Source organism: Theropithecus gelada, chromosome 3 (assembly GCF_003255815.1).
Source record: "Theropithecus gelada isolate Dixy chromosome 3, Tgel_1.0, whole genome shotgun sequence".
NCBI lineage: Eukaryota > Metazoa > Chordata > Mammalia > Primates > Cercopithecidae > Theropithecus > Theropithecus gelada.
Window position 1 is genome coordinate 10,051,493 of NC_037670.1, and position 19,866 is coordinate 10,071,358.

The following is a 19,866-nucleotide window of genomic DNA, read 5'->3' on the forward strand; positions in this document are numbered from 1 at the left end:
ACAAAAGAAAAAAAACAGAACACGCAAGACACAACAACCTTCGAAGAAAAAAATCTCATTTTATTTGGACTATTATTTGAGAACAGCAACTTTGTCTACACTCTTGATAAACCCACACAGTATCTCATGCATAGAAAAAAAAAAAAAGCTAGGGTCTTTTCTCCCCCTTATCCCCCCACCCCATCTTCCCTTCACCAAAATGTTGGGTGAGCCCAGATTTAAAGGCAGAACAGGCCCTTGGCCCCAAGACAGCATGGAGCAAACTGGAGCAAAGCAGGGAATCTCCTTAAAGTCATATCTTCACCAAAAGATTAAACTACCCAGACTGGCCCTTCACCCTGGTCCTCCACGTTCATTTCTTTAAAAAAAAAAAAAAAACTGGCCGGGGGCGGTGGCTCAAGCCCATAATCCCAGCACTTTGGGAGGCCGAGACGGGCGGATCATGAGGTCAGGAGATCAAGACCATCCTGGCTAACACGGTGAAACCCCGTCTCTACTAAAAAATACAAAAAACTAGCTGGGTGAGGTGGCGGGTGCCTGTAGTCCCAGCTACTCGGGAGGCTGAGGCAGGAGAATGGAGTAAACCCGGGAGGCGGAGCTTGCAGTGAGCTGAGATCTGGCCACTGCACTCCAGCCTGGGTGACAAAGCGAGACTCCGTCTCAAAAAAAAAACAAAAAAAAACAAAAAAAAAACCACTATGCTTTACTTTTTTTTTTTTTTTCAACATAAAAGTTTGAGTAGGCTGGGTGCGGTGGCTCACACCTGTAATCCCAGCATTTTGGGAGGCTGAGGCAGGTGGATCACTTGAGGCCAGGAGTTTGAGACCAGCCTGGCCAACATGGTGAAACCTCATCTCTACTAAAAATACAAAAATTAGTTGGGCGTGGTTGCGCACACGTGTAGTCCCAGGTACTTGGGAGGCTGAGGCACGAGAATCACTTGAACCTGGGAGGCGGAGGTTGCAGTGAGCCGAGATTGTGCCACTGCACTCCAGCCTGGGTGACAGAGCGAGACTCTGTCTCGGGAAGAAAAAAAAAAAAAAGCATCAGAACCCGGTCAGGAGGAGAAGGGCAAAGAGTTGCCACTGCTCTCCTTCTGGGATCTTCTCACCCAGCTCCAGAAAGGCAAGGAGCTTTGGAGGCTTGGAGCCATTGCTCAGCTCCCGGGGACCACATCACCTGCTCCCTCGAGTTTTTCATAGAAGAGACACATCCCTGGAGAGTGTTGCTAAGAAACAGGAAAATTAGCTCTTCCCCCCTTCACTATGGCTTCCCCAGACCCCGAGCAGCCCGCCAAGCAGCCCAGGCCCAGACTCAGGGCTGGAGGGCTGGGCGGTGATTAGTGGGTGGTTTGGTTGCCAGGATATCTCTGGACGGGGCCCTTGACACCCACTGCCCTGGCCCTAGGGGAAGCCTTCTTCTGCTTGGCATCCAGGTTCTTCATGTACCTCTGGACCCACGCCTGCTTGGGGTCGCCACAGAACTGCTGGCCCTTCTTGGTGGTGAAGCTGTGGAAGAAAGGGACAGGGGATTAGCTGAGGTCGACAGGGACCTTGGGCCACTCAACTTCATGGTGGGGAGGATGTGGACGCCCAGAGACAGTAAGGCCTCCTCGCAAGTTGCTGAGATGATGCCATCTTCATTTTTTGACACGGTCTCACTCTGTCGTCCAGGCTGCAATGCAGTGGCGATCACAGCTCACTGCAGCCTCAACTTCCCAGGCTCAAGCGGTCCTCCCACCTTAGTCTCCTGAGTAGCTGGGACTACAGGAACATGCCACCATGCCCAGCTTTTTTTTTTTTTTTTTTTTTTGCAGAAACGGAGTCTCATTATATTGCCTAGGCTGGTCTTAAACTCCTGGCCTTAAGCAACCCTCCTAGGTCAGCCTTCCAAAGCACTGAGATTACAGATGTGAGCCACTGCACCTGGCCTTATCATTGTATTTCTACTTCATGCCTCTGTTTACAAAATGAGTTCACAGTTACTACCTATGAAGCTATTTGGAGGACAGACACATGTCGACCCATGTGACCTTGAGCAAGTCACCTTCCTGAGCCTCAGTTGTCCTCTGTAAATGGGAACAACCATCCCTACCCCATAGAATTGTTGAGAGAATTAGATAAGACATTGTCCTGTGCCCCCGAATGGTGCCTCATTGTATATTTGGTGCTCAGTAGATACTGAATCTAAATCCTTCTCCTGGTGGCTCACGCCTGTAATCCCAACACTTTGGAAGGTCGAGATGGGCAGAGCACTTGAGGTCAGAAGTTTGAGACCAGCCTGGTCAACATGGTGAAACCCTGTCTCTACTAAAAATACAAAACTTAGCCAGGCGTGGCGGTGCGCACCTGTAATCCCAGCTACTCGGGAGGCTGAGGCATGAGAATTGCTTGAACCCGGGAGGTGGAGGTTGCAGTGAGCCAAGATCGCACCACTGCATTCCAGCCTGGGTGTGAGTGAGACTCCGTCTCAAAAAAAAAAAAAAAAAAAAAAAAAAAAAAATCCTTCTGGCTGGGTGTGGTGGTTCATGGCTGTAATCCTAGCACTTTGGGAGGCTGAGATGGGAGGATCACTTGAGCCCAGGAGGTTGAGGCTGCAATGCAATGAGCTATGATCATGCCACTGCACTTCAGCTTGGGTGACAGAGCAAGACCCTATCTCCCCCCGCCAAAAAAAAAAGAAATAAAAGAAATAAAAAAATAAAGATATCCTCCTTCTAGTTTTATGGGCAAGGAAGTTGAGGACCAGAGAGGGGAGGTGACTTCCCCAGGGATGCACAGAGCCAGGGCCGGCTGACCTTGCTTCTCAGGGACACTGGAGTTGTACCTGCCCCAGCCCCTCTCCTGCCACATGCCCATGAAGGATACCCACATCACTCCCACATTGAGGCACGTGCTCCTGTTGGACAACTGGTAGCTGACCACTCGGTTCTCAGGAATTCTCTTGGAAAGAAATGCCATGCAGCAGGAAGAGGGGATGACCACAGAGCCTAGACGAGGAGAGAGAGAGAAGCCACGTCTTTTCCCAGCCTCCCCTCGGCTCTGGGCCTCAGAGCTGGAGCTTGAACCCTGCACCAAACACCACCAGTCCATTCACTGGGCTGCCCTTTCCCCAGCGCTTTCCTCCAGCCCCAGGCTGGTCAGTCCTGCACCCTCCACTGTGCCATCCCAGCCATGCCCTTGGAACTGCATCCTGCCCGAGGTCTTACCCGTAGGGATGATGTGGTGGGCACAGACACCAAGGAACAGAAGGCTGGTTATGATGGTCATTGGGCCTGCCATGTCCCAGAGAGCAGAAGCACCAGCTCGGGGCTCAAAGCCAACGTGCGGGAGGAAAGGACCTGGGGATAAAAAGCTTGGGTCCTTGCAGAGCACCCCAAACTCCCTCCCTCTGCCTTTTATGGGGCAACTAGAAGGAAACACGCCCCCAAGCCTCCTCCACGCTTCCTTGAAAATCCTGAGGCCTGTGGTCTGGAAAGAGGAAGTTGTTGTCCCGTTGTTGCCCAGCTGAGTCAAGGGTTATTTTGGGCTCCGAACAAAAGAGCTGGGGGAGGGGGCATCACTCCACCTCGGCCAAGTTCAAAGGTGTTGGATGCATTGTCAGAAGGCCCATGGGACCCTACCTGTGTTGGCTACACCCTGTGGGATCCTGGATAAATCACTCACCTCCCTGAGCCTCAGTTAGTTCAGCTGAAAATGGGCAGAGTCATCCCTATCTTCTCCCTTCCATTCATTCATGCTTTCATTCATTCACCCGATTCTTTGTTAGGCATGTGCTCTGTGCCAGGCACTGGGAGGATTCTAATGGGGAGACAGATTTGTGATCAAGGGTGTGTAACAGTCAATGAGAGGTCAGCTGGGCTCGGTGTCTCATGCTTATAATCCCTGCACTTTGGAAGGTTCAAGTGGGAGCATCATTTGAGGCCAGGAGTTTGAGACCAGCCTGGGCAACATAGCAAGACCCTGTCTCTACAAAAAATAAAAAAATTAGCCAGGCGTGGTGGTGCAGGCTTGTAGTCTCACTCTTGGGGAGGCTGAGGTGGAAGTGTGTAGCAGGACGAGCTGCAGACAAAACTTCTGACACCGAGTTAAAGAAGGAAGGGGTTTATTCGGCCAGGGGCATTGGCAAGACTCCTGTCTCAAGTGCTGAGCCCCCTGAGTGAGCAATTCCTGTCCCTTTTAAGGGCTCACAACTCTAAGGGGGTGCACGTGAGAGGGTCGTGATTGATTGAGCAAGCAGGGGGTACGTGACTGGGGGCTGCATGCGCCGGTAATTAGATCGGAACAAAACAAGATAGAGATTTTCACAGTGCATTTCTATACAATGTCTGTAATCTATAGATAACACAACCGATGAGGTCAGGGGTCTATCTTTAACTACCAGCCCAGGGTGCCGCGCCAGGCTGGCTGCCTGTGGATTTCATTTCTCCCTTTTAGTTTTTACTTCTTCTTTCATTGGAGGCAGAAATTGGGCATAAGACGATATGAGGGGTGGTCTCCTCCCTTAGAAGGATGAATTGAACCCAGGAGTTCAAGGCTGCAGTGAGCTGTGATCACACCACGGCCTCTCCAGGCTGGGCAACAGAGCAACACCCTGTCTTACAATCAATCAATCAATCAATCAATCAATCAATCCATCCATCCATCCATGACAGGTCCTGACAGAGCAAAGCAGATGCTCTCAGGGCCGCTTTCCATCAGCTCTTGGTGGCCTTGAAGTCCCAACAGCCATCACCTGCACCTTCAAGTTGCCGGAGCCACTTAGTCACCAAGGCTCTAGGGAAGTAGGAAGTGCCTGGAAAAGCACATCCTCTGGGGTGGCCAGTGCCTGCCAGAGGGATGCTGACTCCAGGTCCAGCATGACCAACCCTGTTTCCTGAGTTTCCAGCTGGGTCAAATCTGTAACCCTCTGTGCAGCAGGACTTTGCTTGGCCCCTTCCCCCTGACCAGATTCCCAGTCCCCTGATGGTCTCTCGTGGAAGTATCTCTTAATAAACCACAAGCCCATGAATCCCCGTCTCAGGGTCTGCTTTGGGGACCTGGACCCAGAACAAGGTGTGTGGGGGTAGGTGGGAGGAAGGGAAACACAGGAGAAACAAGGGGCCAGGAGCCGTGGCTCATGCCTGTAATCCCAGCACTTTAGGAGGCTGAGGCAGGAGGATTGATTGAGGCCAGGAGTTTGGGACCAGCCGGGGCAACATAGCAAGACCCTGTCTCCAAAAGAAATAGAAAAATTAGCCAGGCATGGTGGTATGTGCCTGTAGTCCTAGCTACTGGGGAGGCTGAGGCAGGAGGATCGCTTGAGCCTAGGAGTTTGAGGCTACAGCGAGCTGGGAGAGCACCACTGAACTCCAGCCTGGGTGACAGAGCATAACCCTGTCTCTTAAAAAAGAACAAGGCTGGGTGAGGAGGTGGCTCACGTCTGTCATTCCAGCACTTTGGGAGGCTAAGGTGGGAGGATTATTTGAGCCCAGGAGTTCAAGACCAGCCTGCTCAACATAGCAAAACCCCATCTTTACAAAAAAAAAAAAAAAAAAGAAAAAGAAAACAAACAAAACCACAGGAAAACTGGCCAATTGTGCCAGGAGGAAAGTCCAGGAGGGACTCATAGCTGACAGCTGCACTGAGGTTGGAGGACGGACGGCACCGGCAACTATGCGGAAGCCTGTAAGTCATAACGTCCAGTTCAGTTGTAAGGGACTGAGGCAACTTTGTGAGACAGAGTGGGACATGGCTCCCACCTCACTCCACCCCCGCATTCCAGGATCCCAGGTCAGGACCTCATGCTCAGAGACTCCCTTCACCCACTACTCCCATGTGGCTGACTGCCACGGTTACTACTTGAGACCCTTTCTCCAGCAGTTACTACTGTTACTGCTTGAAACCGTCATTACAAGACTGAACAAAGGGACCCATGTAGAAATGATAACAAAAAAACAAAAGAAACTGTTTTAAGGAAAGGCAGCAAGGGGAGAAGAGAGCTCCCTGATGCTACTGAGCAAAAGCAGCCCCTGAGCCTCTACAGCCCTTTATATTTATTGGGTAACAAGAGCAAGGAGGAGGAGGTAACGACTGGTCAGCTGCTTAATTGATCAGAGGTTCATCTTGTTACTGACAGGATTCAATTATTCCTAATCGTAAGAAACATTTATGCGGTCTCCCACACTCCTATACCCAAACCCTCCCTACGGTTCTCTCCATTCCCCTTCTCCAACTTCCCGCTCTGGGATTCCAGGGCACACACCAATGCAGGACCCACACAGTGGCATAGTGGGAGCACAGTGGTACTCATCACTTGGTGGCCAGCTGGGTGTCTGTGTCTCAGTCTCATGCTTGACCTGAACACCTTGAGATCAATTTCTATACCCACCAAGTGCCAAGCAAATCACCTGTGCCATGGCCAGCGTTTGCAGAATGGATAGATGATGGATCAACTCTGAGACAGTTTCCTCTGGACCAGAGACTCCTCTGTGGGTTTTGCTCACAGAGCACAACTGGGGTCAGTGTATACACAGGGAAAGTCAGCAGGCGGGTCCCCTGATGGAGGCAAGACTGAAGCACCCGATCTCACTGCCTGTGCTTACAGAGTGAAAAGTGCCGAGAGCCCAACTCAGGGCTTCATTAGCCTGGCACCTGTCCCTATCTGCCTTTACCTTCCCATCAGCTGACAATAATTATCCTCTGCTGGCAGAGCAATTAGAGAGGATTAAGTGAGAAAAGTCGTGGGAAGGCCCTTTATACATGCAGAGGCTTTTGTCTTTAAAAATGTATTTATTTATGTATTTATTTATTTTTATTATTTTTTTTTATACGAAGTCTATCTCTGTCGCCCAGGCTGGAGTGCAGTGGCGCGATCTTGGCTCACTGCAACCTCCACCTCCGAGGTTCAAGTGATTCTCCCGCCTCAGCCACCCCAGTAGCTGAGATTACAGGCACCCGCCATCATGTCTTGCGAATTGTTGTATTTTTAGTAGAGACGGGGTTTCACCATGTTGGTCAGGCTGGTCTCGAACTCCTGACCTCAGGTAATCCACCCACCTCAGCCTCCCAAAGTTCTGGGATTACAGGCGTGAGCCACTGTGCCTGGCAAAAAAAAAAAAAATTCTTTTGAGACAAGGTCACACTCTGTTGCCCAGGCTGGAGTGCAGTGGCATGATCATAGCTCATTGCAGCTTCCAACTCCTGGGCTCAAGCAATCCTCCTGCCTCAGCCTCCTGAGTAGCTGGGACTACAGATGCAGGCCACCACACCCAGCTACGTTTTTAAATTTTTGGTAGAGATGGGGTACCCCTATGTTGCCCAGGCTGGTCTCCAACTCCTGGATTCAAGCAATCCTCCCACCTTGACCTCCCAAAGCGCTGGAATTACAGGCATGAGCCATTGTGCCCAGCTCATCATGACGTCTTATGACAGCTCTTCTAATTTTTGCTCCCCAGTGATTCAGAGGGGATGCCAGGTGACTGCCTGAATTTTCTTTCAGTGGGTGCTGGGAGTGTGGTGTGTGGAGGGGAGGAAGTGAGGGAGAAAGGATGGCCAGGCAGAGGCAGCACTCAGGAGAAGAGTGAGTATGGGGTAAACAGGGCGGGGATGCCCACTATCCCCATGTTGCAACAAGAGTGGGTGAGCAGAAGGTCATTGGGTGGGACTGTGTGGGGTGGGGTGCTTGAGTCCAGATTAGTAATACCCTTTAAGGGCTTTTCCAAGGCCTTAAAAAACACAAAATACCCAATCTTTTTTTTTTTTTTTTTCCGCTTTGTCACCCAGGCTGCAGTGGAATGGCCTGATCTCGGCTCACTGCAGCCTCGGCCTCCTGGGTTCAAGCAATTCTCGTGCCTCAGTCTTCTGAGTAGCTGGGATTATAGGCACCTGCCACCATGCCCGGCTAATTTTTGTATTTTTAGTAGAGATGGAATTTCACCATGTTGGCCAGGCTGATCTCAAACTCCGGACCTCAAGTGTTTCATCCGCCTCGGCCTCCCAAAGCACTGGGATTATAGGCATGAGCCACCACACCGGGACAAAACACCCAGTATTTTGTTGTTGTTGTTGTTGTTGCTTTTGTTTTGAGACACAGTCTCTCTTTGTCATCCAGGCTGCAGTGCAGTGGCACGATCTTGGCTCACTACAACCTCCTCCCCCCAGGTTCAAGCGATTCTCCTGCATCAGCCTCCCGAGTAGCTGGGATTACAGGTGCCCACCACCACACCTGGCTAATTTTTATGTTTTTAGTGGAGGCGGGGTTTCATCATGTTGGCTGAACTAGTCTCAAACTCCTAACCTCAAGTGATCCACCCGCCTCAGCCTCCCAAAGTGCTGGGATGACCGGCATGAGCCACCTCGCCCAACCGAAACACCCAATCTTTATACTCTATACAGGGAAATTGTTAAGGCAGGGATTACCAACCCTGTTTTACGAGGGAAGAGCTGATACCTTACAAGGATACGTGAGCAGACACCATCACAGGACCAATTAGCTCCCGAAACGGGAAACTGCATCCTTCCCACTTGAGGTGGTGGAATCCAGCAGCCAGAGACATAAAGAGAGGGAGGAGGAGGTCTTAGGAAAGCCGACTAGAAAGGGAGTGGATAGGTAAAAAGAGAACTAGAAAGCCAAGTGCAGTGGCTCAGGTCTGTGATCCCAGCACTTTGGGAGACCAAGGCAGGAGGATCACCTGAGGCCAGGAGTTCGAGACCAGCCTGGACAACATGGTGAAACCCCATCTCTACTAAAAATACAAAAATTAGCTGGGCATGGTGGCACGCACCTGTAGTCCTGGCTACTTGGGAGGCTGAAGCAGGAAAATCGCTTGAACCCGGGAGGCAGAGGTTGCAGTGAGCCAAGATCGCGCCACTGCACTCTAGCCTGGGTGACAGAGCCAGACTCTATCTCAAAAAAAAAAAAAAAAAAAAAAAAGGAAAGGAAAGGAAGAGGATAGGTAAAAAGAGAAAGAGAAAGCCAGGTGCAATGGCTCACACCTGTAATCCCAGCACTTTGGGAGGCCGAGGTGGGAAGATTGCTTGAGCTCAGGAGTTCAAGTCCAGCCTGGGCAACATGGTAAGACCCAGACTCTTAAAAAAAAAAAATTAGGGCCGGGCTCGGTGGCTCAAGCCTGTAATCCCTGCACTTTGGGAGGCTGAGGCGGGCGGATCACGAGGTCAGGAGATCGAGACCATCCTGGCTAACACGGTGAAACCTCGTCTCTACTAAAATACAAAAAATTAGCCGGGCGTGGTGGCGGGCGCCTGTAGTCCCAGCTACTCGGGAGGCTGAGGCAGGAGAATGGCGCGAACCCGGGAGGCGGAGCTTGCAGTGAGCCGAGATGGTGCCACTGCACTCCAGCCTGGGCGACAGAGTGAAGACTCCGCCTCAAAAAAAAAAAAAAAAAAATTAGAAAGAGGAAGATGGAAACAGTAGAAGTGGGAACCTGGCAGGGGCAGAAAGAGCATGTGTGGAGGAGCGTGGAGGGTGGGTGGGAAGTGACCCACAGCAGTGTGAGGCTCTTAGAACCCCTGATGGCTCCAGCGCAGACCCTGTCCCTCTCTTGGCCTCAGTTTCTCCATCTGAGAAGTAGGGTGTTGGCTACAGTGGCCTCTCCCCAAGTGTAGGACCACCAGCGGTGATGCAAGAAGGAACATTTCTCATTTTATTGAAATGTTTTGTTATGGTCACCCCCTTTAATAAGGGACTTTAAGGAACTTTATATGTATATATAAAGTTATATATATTATAGTAATACAAGATTTCCCTAAGGTAAAAAATATGAGGGCTGGGCATGGTGGCTCATGCCTGTAAACCCAGCACTTTGGGAGGCCAAGGCGGGTGGATCACCTGAGGTCAGGAGTTCGGGATCAGCCAGACCAACATGGAGAAACCCCATCTCTACTAATACAAAACTAGCCGGGCATGGTGGCGCATGCCTACAATCCCAGCTAGTCGGGAGGCTGAGGCACAAGAATTGCTTGAACCCGGGAGGCGGAGGTTGTGGTAAGTGGAGATCGCGCCATTGCACTCCAGACTGGGCAACAAGAGCGAAATTCCGTCTCCAAAAAAAATATATATATATATATATAAAATATATATATAATTATATATAAAATATATATTATATATAATATTATATATAAATATATACTATATAATATTCTATATAAATATAGAATACAGAATTATATATAATATATAATACATATTATACATATATAAAATAAATATATAAGAGATATATATATATATATATATATTAGTAGGCTGGGCGATGCGGCTCACATCTGTAATCCCAGCACTTTGGGAGGCTGAGGCAGGTGGATTGCTTGAGCTCAGGTGTTCAAGACCAGCCTGGGCAACATAGTGAAACCTCGACTCTACAAAAAATAAACAAAAAATTAGCCAGGTACTGTGGTGCATGCCTGTAGTCCCAGCTATTTGGGAGACTGAAGCAAGAGGATCGTTTGAACCCAGGAGTTCAAGACTAGCCTGGGTAACATAACATGACCCCATCTCTCAATAAATAAATAAAAGAAGGGGTCTGTCATCTCTGACAATAAATAACTGTAAATACCTGAGAATGGGGGCGGGGGGGCACTGGATCTGATGGCCCTAATTAGGGTAAAAGTAGACCACACACACACATACACAGAGAGAGAAAGACAGAAAGAAAAAAAAATCCTGTGTCTTCTTATTAAGGTCTGAAACTGAATTTTAGGTCACACCATAGGCTATGGTGTAGTGACATATTTTAGTCCCCGATCTGCTAAACATTGGCTGTATGAGCTTGGGCAACTTGTTCACTCCTCCCAAGCTTTGATTTCCTCATCTATGAAATGTTGGGGGTGGAGAGGATGAGGCCACCTTTTACCCATGGTCTCATGTGATTCTAGAATCCTAGAAAGTTACGGATGTAAGGGCTTTTAGTAAACAACAACTTCTTTCTTCTTCTTCTTCTTCTTCTTCTTCTTCTTCTTCTTCTTCTTCTTCTTCTTCTTCTTCTTCTTCTTCTTCTTCTTCTTCTTTCTTCTTCTTCTTCTTCTTCTTCTTCTTCTTCTTCTTCTTCTTCTTCTTCTTCTTCTTCTTCTTCTTCTTCTCCTTCTCCTTCTCCTTCTCCTTCTCCTTCTCCTTCTCCTTCTTCTTCCTTCTTCCTTCTTCCTTCTTCTTCCTTCTTCTTTTTTTTTCAGACGGAATCTTGCTCTGTCATCCAGGCAGTAGTGCAATGGCACAATCTCGGCTCACTGCAACCTCCACCTCCCTGGTTCAGGCAATTCCTCTGCCTCTGCCTCCCAAGTAGCTGGGATTACAGGTGCATGCCACCACGCCAGCTAATTTTTTTGTGCTTTTAGTGGAGACGGGGTTTCACTATGTTGGCCAGACTGGTCTCGAACTTCTGACCTCGGGTGATCTGCCTGCCTTGGCCTCCCAAATGCTGGGATTACAGGCGTGAGCTACTGTGCCCGGCAGTGCACATGCAGGTCTTCACCATCTAGCAGGAACCAGACCCTTAAGCTACAGGAATTCAGCCCCAAGGGAGGCTTTTCAGGTATCCATCCATCCACCTACCCATTAATTCATCTGCTCACTCATCCATCCATCCATCCATCCATCCACCCACCCACCCGCCCATCCACCCACTCATCCACCCATGCATTCACCCATCTATCCATCATCCATCCATCCATTTATCCAACCACTTATTATCCATCCGCCCATTCATCCTGCCATCATCCATCTACCTATCCACCCATCCACCTACCCACCCATGCATCCACATCTCCACCCATCCATCCATCCACCCATCCATCCACCCATCCATCCACTCATCTATCCATCCATCCATTCATTAATCCATCCATCCATCCACCCACCCATCCATCCATCCATTCACCTATCCATCCATCCATTCACCCTTCCATCCATCCATCCATCCATCCATCCATCCATCCACCCACCCACCCACCCACCCATCTATCCATCCACTCATCCATCCATCCATCCATCCATCCATACATACATACATACATACATACCTCATCGAACCCTGCTATATACCACATGCCCCATCCCACGCATACCAAGAAAAACTATATACAGGTGTTGCCTTGGAGAACTCTCATACTAGCCCTGAGAGACAGAGGCACTTATGACACAGGTGATAAGTGTCCAGATGGAAGTCTACCGAGGCCACAATGGAGAGCAGAAGTCAGAGAAAACCTCGTGGAGGAGATGCCCCTTGTGCTGAGTTAGGCTGACCAAGGGGAGTGGGGCTTGGCAGGGAGGAAACTGGGCACAGAAGGGTATTTCAAGCCCTGGAGGCCACACAGATGAAGTCAAGGCAGAGGGGTGAGTTGGTCAGGTTGGAGCCTTAAAGAAATCACTCTGGCTGCAGTAAGTCATGTGACAGAACTGTTGGGAAGGCTGTGGTAGGAAATCTAGGATGGAGAGGTGGAGGCAGTTAGGATGGAAAGAAGGGGATGGATTTGAGGATCACTCAGGATTGCATTTGCTGAGCTCTGATGCCATACTGGTTGAGGAAAAGGAAGGACTGTCCAGGATAACACTTAGGTTTCAAACTTGAGTGCATGTGTTAGGGGGACCATTCATGGATAAAAACAGTCCACAGGGGCTGTGGGGCTTGGAGTACCAGGGGTTCTAGTAGATAATCGAGGCAGGCAGGGCAGGTAGGGAGAGGTCTTGATGTCCAATAAATTATCAGAACAAGGGAGGGGCTCAAGCCTGTAATCCCAGCACTTTGGGAGGCTGAGGCGGGCAGATCACCTGAGGTCAGGAGTTCGAGACTAGCCTAATCAACATGGAGAAACCCCGTTTCTACTAAAAATACAAAATTAGCCAGGTATGGTGGTGCATGCCTGTAATTCCAGCTACTCCGGAGGCTGAGGCAGGAGAATTGCTTAAAACCAGGAGGCAGCGGTTGCGGTGAGACAAGATTGCACCATTGCACTCCAGCCTGGGCAACAGAGCGAGACTCCATCTCAAAAAAAAAAAAAATCAGAACAAGAAGACCCTTTAGAGTCTCACCTGTCCCCACACTTTGTGGCTGGGAACTGGAAGCCCAGGGAGATTAGACAGCCTCAACTGCCCCACCCAGCTCAAGACCCAGTGTAGTACCGTGGGGATGGCATGACCCTAGAGGTAGACACTCCTGGGTTTCAGCCTTGTCCCAACCATATGCTCACTTGGTGGCCCCAGGCAAGGTGTTTAGCCTCTGTGAAGCTTAATTCATTTACTGAAAGATGGGTGTGACGGTGCACCTCCCAGAATGGTGGAGGGAATAGGCCTCAAGCCTCAGTGAGGGACTCCATCAAATGCCACTAGACCAGTATCCCTTCAGCTGTTCCCCTAAAGCCCCACATGGCTCCTCTGAACTCATCTTATCCTCTTATTGTCCCCATGTCACCAGTAAGGAAACTGAGGTTCAGGCTGGGCATGGTGACTTATGCCTGTGATCCTAGCACTTTGGGCAGCTGAGGCAGTAGATCACCAGAGGTCAGGAGTTCGAGACCAGCCTGGCCAACATGGTGAATCCCATCTCTACTAAAAATACAAAACTTAGCCAGGCATGGTGGCGGGTGCCTGTAATCCCAGCTACTCTGGAGGCTGAGGCATGAGAATTGCCTGAACCCATAGGCAGAGGTTGCAGTGAGCCGAGATTGTGCCACTGCACCCCAGCCTGGGCAACAGAGCAAGACTCAATCTCCAAAAAGAAAAAAAAAAGAAAACTGAGGTTTAGAGAGTTAAATGACTTGCTCAAGACTCCTAAGCCACGATGGAGCAGAACTGGCCCTACATCTTCCTGGGAAGAAACCTATGCCCTTGTCATGGTGCCAGGCAGCATGCTCTGCTGAGTGGCACCAATGCCACCACGCCGAGTTCACTTTCTGAGCCGCTCTCCAATCCACCCCTTCCTTTAGACTCTCACGGCCACCATCTTTGCCCAGCCTCCTTCACTTCCTTCTTGCATTCTTGTCCCAGCCTCCTAAAGGAAGCAGGTGGATATCTGGGGTGTCATGCAGGGGGGAGAGGGCAGTGGGGTGCCAGGACGAATGGGCACTGGGGTGGGAAGTGCAGGGGGCTGGATTCAGGTGTGCAGACTGGGGGTGTCACTGCTCCCTGGGGTATCCTGCTTCCTCATTACCAAACACACACACACAGTCCCAGAATACTGGACACAGGGGAGCCACTTACCCAGAGGTGACAGGGTGACAACTTGGTGCCAAGTGCAGAGCAGAAATCATTTCCTCTGACTCACTCGATCTGGGGTGGCAGGAAGAACGGGACGAGAGGAGGGGTGTCTGGGGAGGGAAGGGTGCCTCCCGTGCATCTCACCTGGCTTGGCTGGGAAATTCAGGAGTTCAAGGTTCACAAGGACTTCCGAGAGGTTGGATTTGTGGCAACAGGCAGACCCTGATGGGGGCCCAGGTGTAGGGTGGGTGGCGGTCCCCGTCAGAAGAGCACAGTGAGCCCATTGTCAGACAGACTTCTGTCCATGCAGACTTCTGCCCTGGAAAGGGTGTGGTCCCAGATGGGGCTGGGGAGGAAAACAGGTGGCAGCTGTGGAGTGCCTTGCCCTTTGATCTCCGGATGGGAAGGCTTTCAACAGCTCAACAGGGACGGGAACAGGAGGCACAGATAGCAGCTGAAGCCGAGGGCACTGCTAATCAGATGGTAAACGGGGATGCTGCAGATCAAAGAAGTCAAGAGGATCTTTTTTGGGGGGAGGTGAAGTGGGGGGAAGGGACACAGAGTCTCGCTCTGTTGCCCAGGCTGGAGTGCAGTGGTGCAATCTCAGCTCACTGCAACCTCCGCCTCCCAGGTTCACACGATTCTCCTGCCTCAGCCTCCTGAGTAGCTGGGATTACAGGTGCCCACCACCATGCCCGGCTAAGTTTTTGCATATTTAATAGAGATGGGGTTTCACCGTGTGGGCCACAGCGGTCTCAAAACTCCCAACCTCAGGCGATCCACCTCAGGCCTCAGCCTCCCAAAGTGCTGGGATTAAAGGTGTGAGCCACCGTGCCCAGCTGAGAGGATCTTTTTGTATGTCTCAGTGTCACGGCTGCCTCTTAGATGTTAAAGGCCCAAGGAGAAGGAAGCAGATCAAGCTGTCCAGAGACATATCTGACCACCTCGGATGACAGCAAGAGCCCCACCAAGGCAGGTATGCAAGCACCCCATGACAGATCTCCATGTAGGAAATTCAAGTCTCAGATGAGGGAGCCCTATTCAGCCGAGGCATTCTGGGATCCAGTGAAGGATGTATTTCAGACTTCATGTTATAAGAGCTCAGAGTCCACTGGAAAAACCAACACGGAAATAATTAGAGCCTGAGTATAGTGGTTGATGCCTGTAATCTCAGCACTTTGGGAGGGTTACTTGAGCCCAGAAATTCAAGGCTAGCCTGAGCAACATGGTAAGACCCCGTCTCTACAAAAAATAAATATTTAAAATTAGCCAGGTGCACTGCTGACCCCAAGTGATCCTCCCACCTTGGCCTCCCAAAGTGCTGAGATTACAGGTGTGAACCGGAGTTTGAGACCAGCCTGGCCAACATGGTGAATCCCCTCTCTACTAAAAATATAAAAATTAGCTGGGCATGGTGGTGGGCACCTGTAATCCCAGCTACTCAGGAGGCTGAAGCAGGAGAATTGCTTGAACCCGGGAGGCAGAGGTTGCGGTGAGCCAGGATTGCACCACTGCACTCCAACCTGAGTGACAGAAAGAGACTCCATCTTGGCTGGGGGCAGTGGTTCACATCTGTAATCCCAGCACTTTGGGAGGCCAAGGCGGGAGGATCACGAGGTCAGGAGATTGAGACTATCCTGGCTAACACGGTGAAACCCCGTGTCTACTAAAAATACAAAAAATTAGCCGGGTGTTGTGGCAGGTGCCTGTAGTGCCAGCTACTTGGGATGCTGAGGCAGGAGAATGGCGTGAACCCGGGAGGCGGAGCTTGCAGTAAGCTGAGATCACGCCACTGCACCCCAGCCTGGGTGACAGAGCGAGACTCCGTCTCAAAAAAAAAAAAAAAAAAAAAAAAAAAGAGAGAAAAAGATAGAGACTCCATCTCAAACAACAACAACAAAAATTAACTAGGTGCAGTGGCACACATCTGTAGTCCCAGCTACTCAGGAGGCTGAGGTGGGAGGATCACTCAAGCCCCAGAAGTCGAGGCTGCAGTGAGCTATGATCATGCCACTGCACTCCAACCTGGGAGACAGTGAGACCCTGTCTCAGAGTAATAACAATAATAATTACAATACAGCATAAGATTTAGGAATCAGACTCATTGAGAACATACATTTGGGAGGCAATTAGTCCTGGATTCTGATCCTGGCTCTACCCCAGCCTTGGCTTTGTCATTGGGAAGTGGAGACAAGTGCTTGTCCCTCCTCTAGGTATCACAAGGAGTGACTGAATGACTGTCCCTCATGGTCCAGGCACAGCTCCCAGCCTACAGTAAATATTGATAAGGACTAGTTAGTAAGGGGTATTCGTTGCTATTGCCAGGTAACTACCAGGTTGAAAGGGCTCTGCACAGGGAATCTGAGAAGCTTCAGAACAGGACAGGTGGGAGTTCCCAGGTGGAAAAGGAAGCAGGGCATTCCAGGCCAAGGGAAGACCAGGGGCAGGAGAGCCAGGTGAACAGTGGGATGTGGCTGAGTTTCTGGAAGGCAAAAGGAAGAGGTGGGTCGGGCGTGGTGACTGGGATTTCAGGCGTGAGTCACCGCGCCCGGCCTTAACTTCTTCCTTTCTGATTTGGATGCCTTTTCTTTCTTTGTCCTGTCTAATTGCTCTGACAAGAGGAAGGCAATGATCAGGCCAGACATGATGGCTCATACCTGTAATCCCAGCACTTTGGGAAGCCAAAGTGGGCAGATTACTTGAGGTCAGGAGTTCGAGACCATCCTGGCCAACATGGTGAAACCCTGTCTCTACTAAAAATACAAAAATTAGCCAGGCGTGGTGGCATACACCTGTAATCCCAGCTACTGGGGAGGCTGAGGCAGGAGAATCGCTTGAACCCAGGAGCCGGAGGTTATAGTGAGCCGAGATTGTGCCACTGCACTCTAGCCTGGGCGACAGAGCAAGACTCTGTCTCAAAAAATAAAAACAAAAAATAAAAAAAGGAAGAGGTGAGGTTGGGCGGCTGGGGACAAGCGGCAGGAATATCTAACATGTGATATCTCACATTCCTGCTCCAAATGCAACTGGTGGTATCATTCCTTAAAAATTCTCCAGGGGGCCGGGCACGGTGGCTCACGCCTGTAATCCCAGCACTTTGGGAGGCCGAGGCGGGCGGATCACGAGGTCAGGAGATCGAGACCATCCTGGCCAACACTGTAAAACCCCGTCTCTACTAAAAATGCAAAAAATTAGCCGGGCGAGGTGGCGGGCGCCTGTAGTCCCAGCTACTCGGGAGGCTGAGGCAGGAGAATGGCGTGAACCCGGGAGGCGGAGCTTGCAGTGAGCCGAGATCGCGCCACTGCACTCCAGCCTGGGCGACTAAGCGAGACTCTGTCTCAAAAAAAAAAAAAAAAATTCTCCAGGGAAGGCACCATCGCTTCCCCCACAATTCCCTCCCACCGCCCCCCGCCTCCTCCCCGACACACACACCTAGTCAGGCCTCTCATTTTGTTGATTCTACCTATTTAACACCTCCCAGATCCACCTGTTCCTTTTTGGCCCGTTCCGCTGCCTCCCAACTCACATCTCTCCACTCTGTTCCGTGCACAGCTGCAAAACAAAAGCCCCTCCTAAAACGCACACCAGCCTGGTCACCCCCACCTAAAATTCTTCACCAGTGCTCCATCGCCAACAGCCAAACTTCATCCATTCACTCATAACCTTCATTTTTTTTTTAAATAATTTCTTCTCGCTACCCGATCTATTGTACACTTAACGGTTTCATCCAAAAATAGCCACAAAATCACAGATTTAGGGCCAGTCGTGGTGGCTCACACCTGTAATACCAGCACTTTGGGAGGCCAAGATGGGTGGATCACCTGAGGTCAGGAGTTCCAGACCAGCCTGGCCAACATGGTGAACCCCCCTCTCTACTAAAAATACAAAAATTAGCCGGGCATGGTGGTAGGTGCCTGTAGTCCCAGCTACTTGGGGGCTGAGGCAGGGGAATTGCTTGAACCAAGGAAGCGGAGGTTGCAGTGAGCCGAGACTGTGCCATTGCACTCCAGCCTGGGCAACAGAGGGAGATGTCATCTCAAAAAAAAAAAAAAAAAAAAGTCACAGATTTAGTGCATTAGCTGTGTTTTCCCCTATACCCATTAAAATAAACCCACCAGTATTAAAGGAAACCAGGCCAGTTCTGGTGGCTCGCAGCTATAATCCCAGCACTTTGGGAGGCTGAGGTGGGAAATCGCTTGAGCTCAGGAGTTTGAGACCAGCCTGGGCAACATAGTGAAATGCCATCTCTACCAAAAATTAAAAATTTGGCTGGGTCCAGGCACAGTGGCTCATGCCTGTAACCCCAGCACTTTGGGAGGCCGAAGCAGGTGGATCACCTGAGGTCAGGAGTTCAAGACCAGCCTGGCCAACATGGCAAAACCCCATCTCTACTAAAAATATGAAAAAAAATTAGCCGGGCATGGTGGCACACAGCTATAATCCCAGCTTCTTGGGAGGCTGAGGCAGGGGAATCGCTTGAACCTGGGAGGTGGAGGTTGCAGTGAGTCGAGATCTCGCCATTGCACTCCAGCCTGGGCAACAGAGCAAGAAAAAAAAATTGGCAGGGCATGGTGGCACGTGCCTGTGGTCCCAGCTACTTGGGAGGCTGAGGCGGGAAGATTGTTTGAGCCCAGGAGATTGAGGCTGCAGTGAGCCATGTTTGCACCACTATGCTCCAGCCTGAGCAATAGAGTGAGACCCTGTCTCAATTTTTTAAAAATAATGAAAACATAAAGTAAACCAGGTGTTTGTGTGTGTGTGTGTGCGCGCACACATGTGATGTCTGTCACAGAAGCTATCCATCATCCATCCATATCCTCTTATCCTTCCCAATTCAGGGATGCTGGTCTGACCTCAATTGCCACCTTCTGGCTGGCTCAGTCCCCCAAGGCCAGGCTGACCTGGTGGGGAGGGGGACACAGGAATGCCACATGGGAGAGGCTGATACCAACACCAAGGATTATTAGCCAACACCTGGGCAGGTCTGGTTGACCAAGGTAAGGTGAAGCCAGGGTTACACTGGCAAATATTTAACAAACTGGCTCTGTGGGGACAAGTGTGATTGGCAGCGTTTGCCAATTGCCATGGTGTAAACCCTCCCACCATGGCTGAATTCAAGCTACCCAAACGATGTCCCTGAAAGTGGAGTTGGGAAGAGATGCTGACAATCCACTCTCCCAGGTCGGTGTGAGCCGGCTATGATATGATATACCGCCAGGTGGGGCCCAGGACATTGTCTTAGGGAACTCCTGCTCTGTAAGTCCTGAAAGACACATGAAAGGCCGGGCGCGGTGGCTCAAGCCTGTAATCCCAGCACTTTGGGAGGCCGAGGCGGGCGGATCACGAGGTCAGGAGATCGAGACCATCCTGGCTAACATGGTGAAACCCCGTCTCTACTAAAAATACAAAAAACTAGCCGGGCGTGGTGGCGGGCGCCTGTAGTCCCAGCTACTCGGAGGCTGAGGCAGGAGAATGGCCTGAACCTGGGAGGCGGAGCTTGCAGTGAGCCGAGATCGCGCCACTGCACTCCAGCCTGGGTGACACAGCGCGAGACTCCGTCTCAAAAAAAAAAAAAAAAAAAAAACAAGAAAGACACATGGAGAGAAGAGAATAACATTGAGGCCAGGCACGGTGGCTCACTCCTATAATCCCAGCACTTTGGGAGGCCGAGACGGG

The 19,866-nt window shown here is 50.5% G+C and overlaps 1 protein-coding gene across 1 annotated transcript; it reads right to left on the reverse strand.

Annotated features, from left to right (window-relative positions):
• Positions 1-1,263: 1,263 nt before the first annotated feature.
• Positions 1,264-14,221, reverse strand: CCL24 (C-C motif chemokine ligand 24). Its single transcript, XM_025380733.1, has 4 exons — positions 14,194-14,221; positions 3,209-3,340; positions 2,872-2,989; positions 1,264-1,508 (listed from the first exon to the last, which is right to left on the reverse strand). The coding sequence occupies exons 2-4, from the start codon at positions 3,279-3,281 to the stop codon at positions 1,340-1,342; spliced, it is 360 nt and encodes a 119-aa protein (XP_025236518.1). The 5' UTR covers positions 3,282-3,340; positions 14,194-14,221; the 3' UTR covers positions 1,264-1,339.
• Between the last annotated feature and the right edge of the window lie 5,645 nt (positions 14,222-19,866).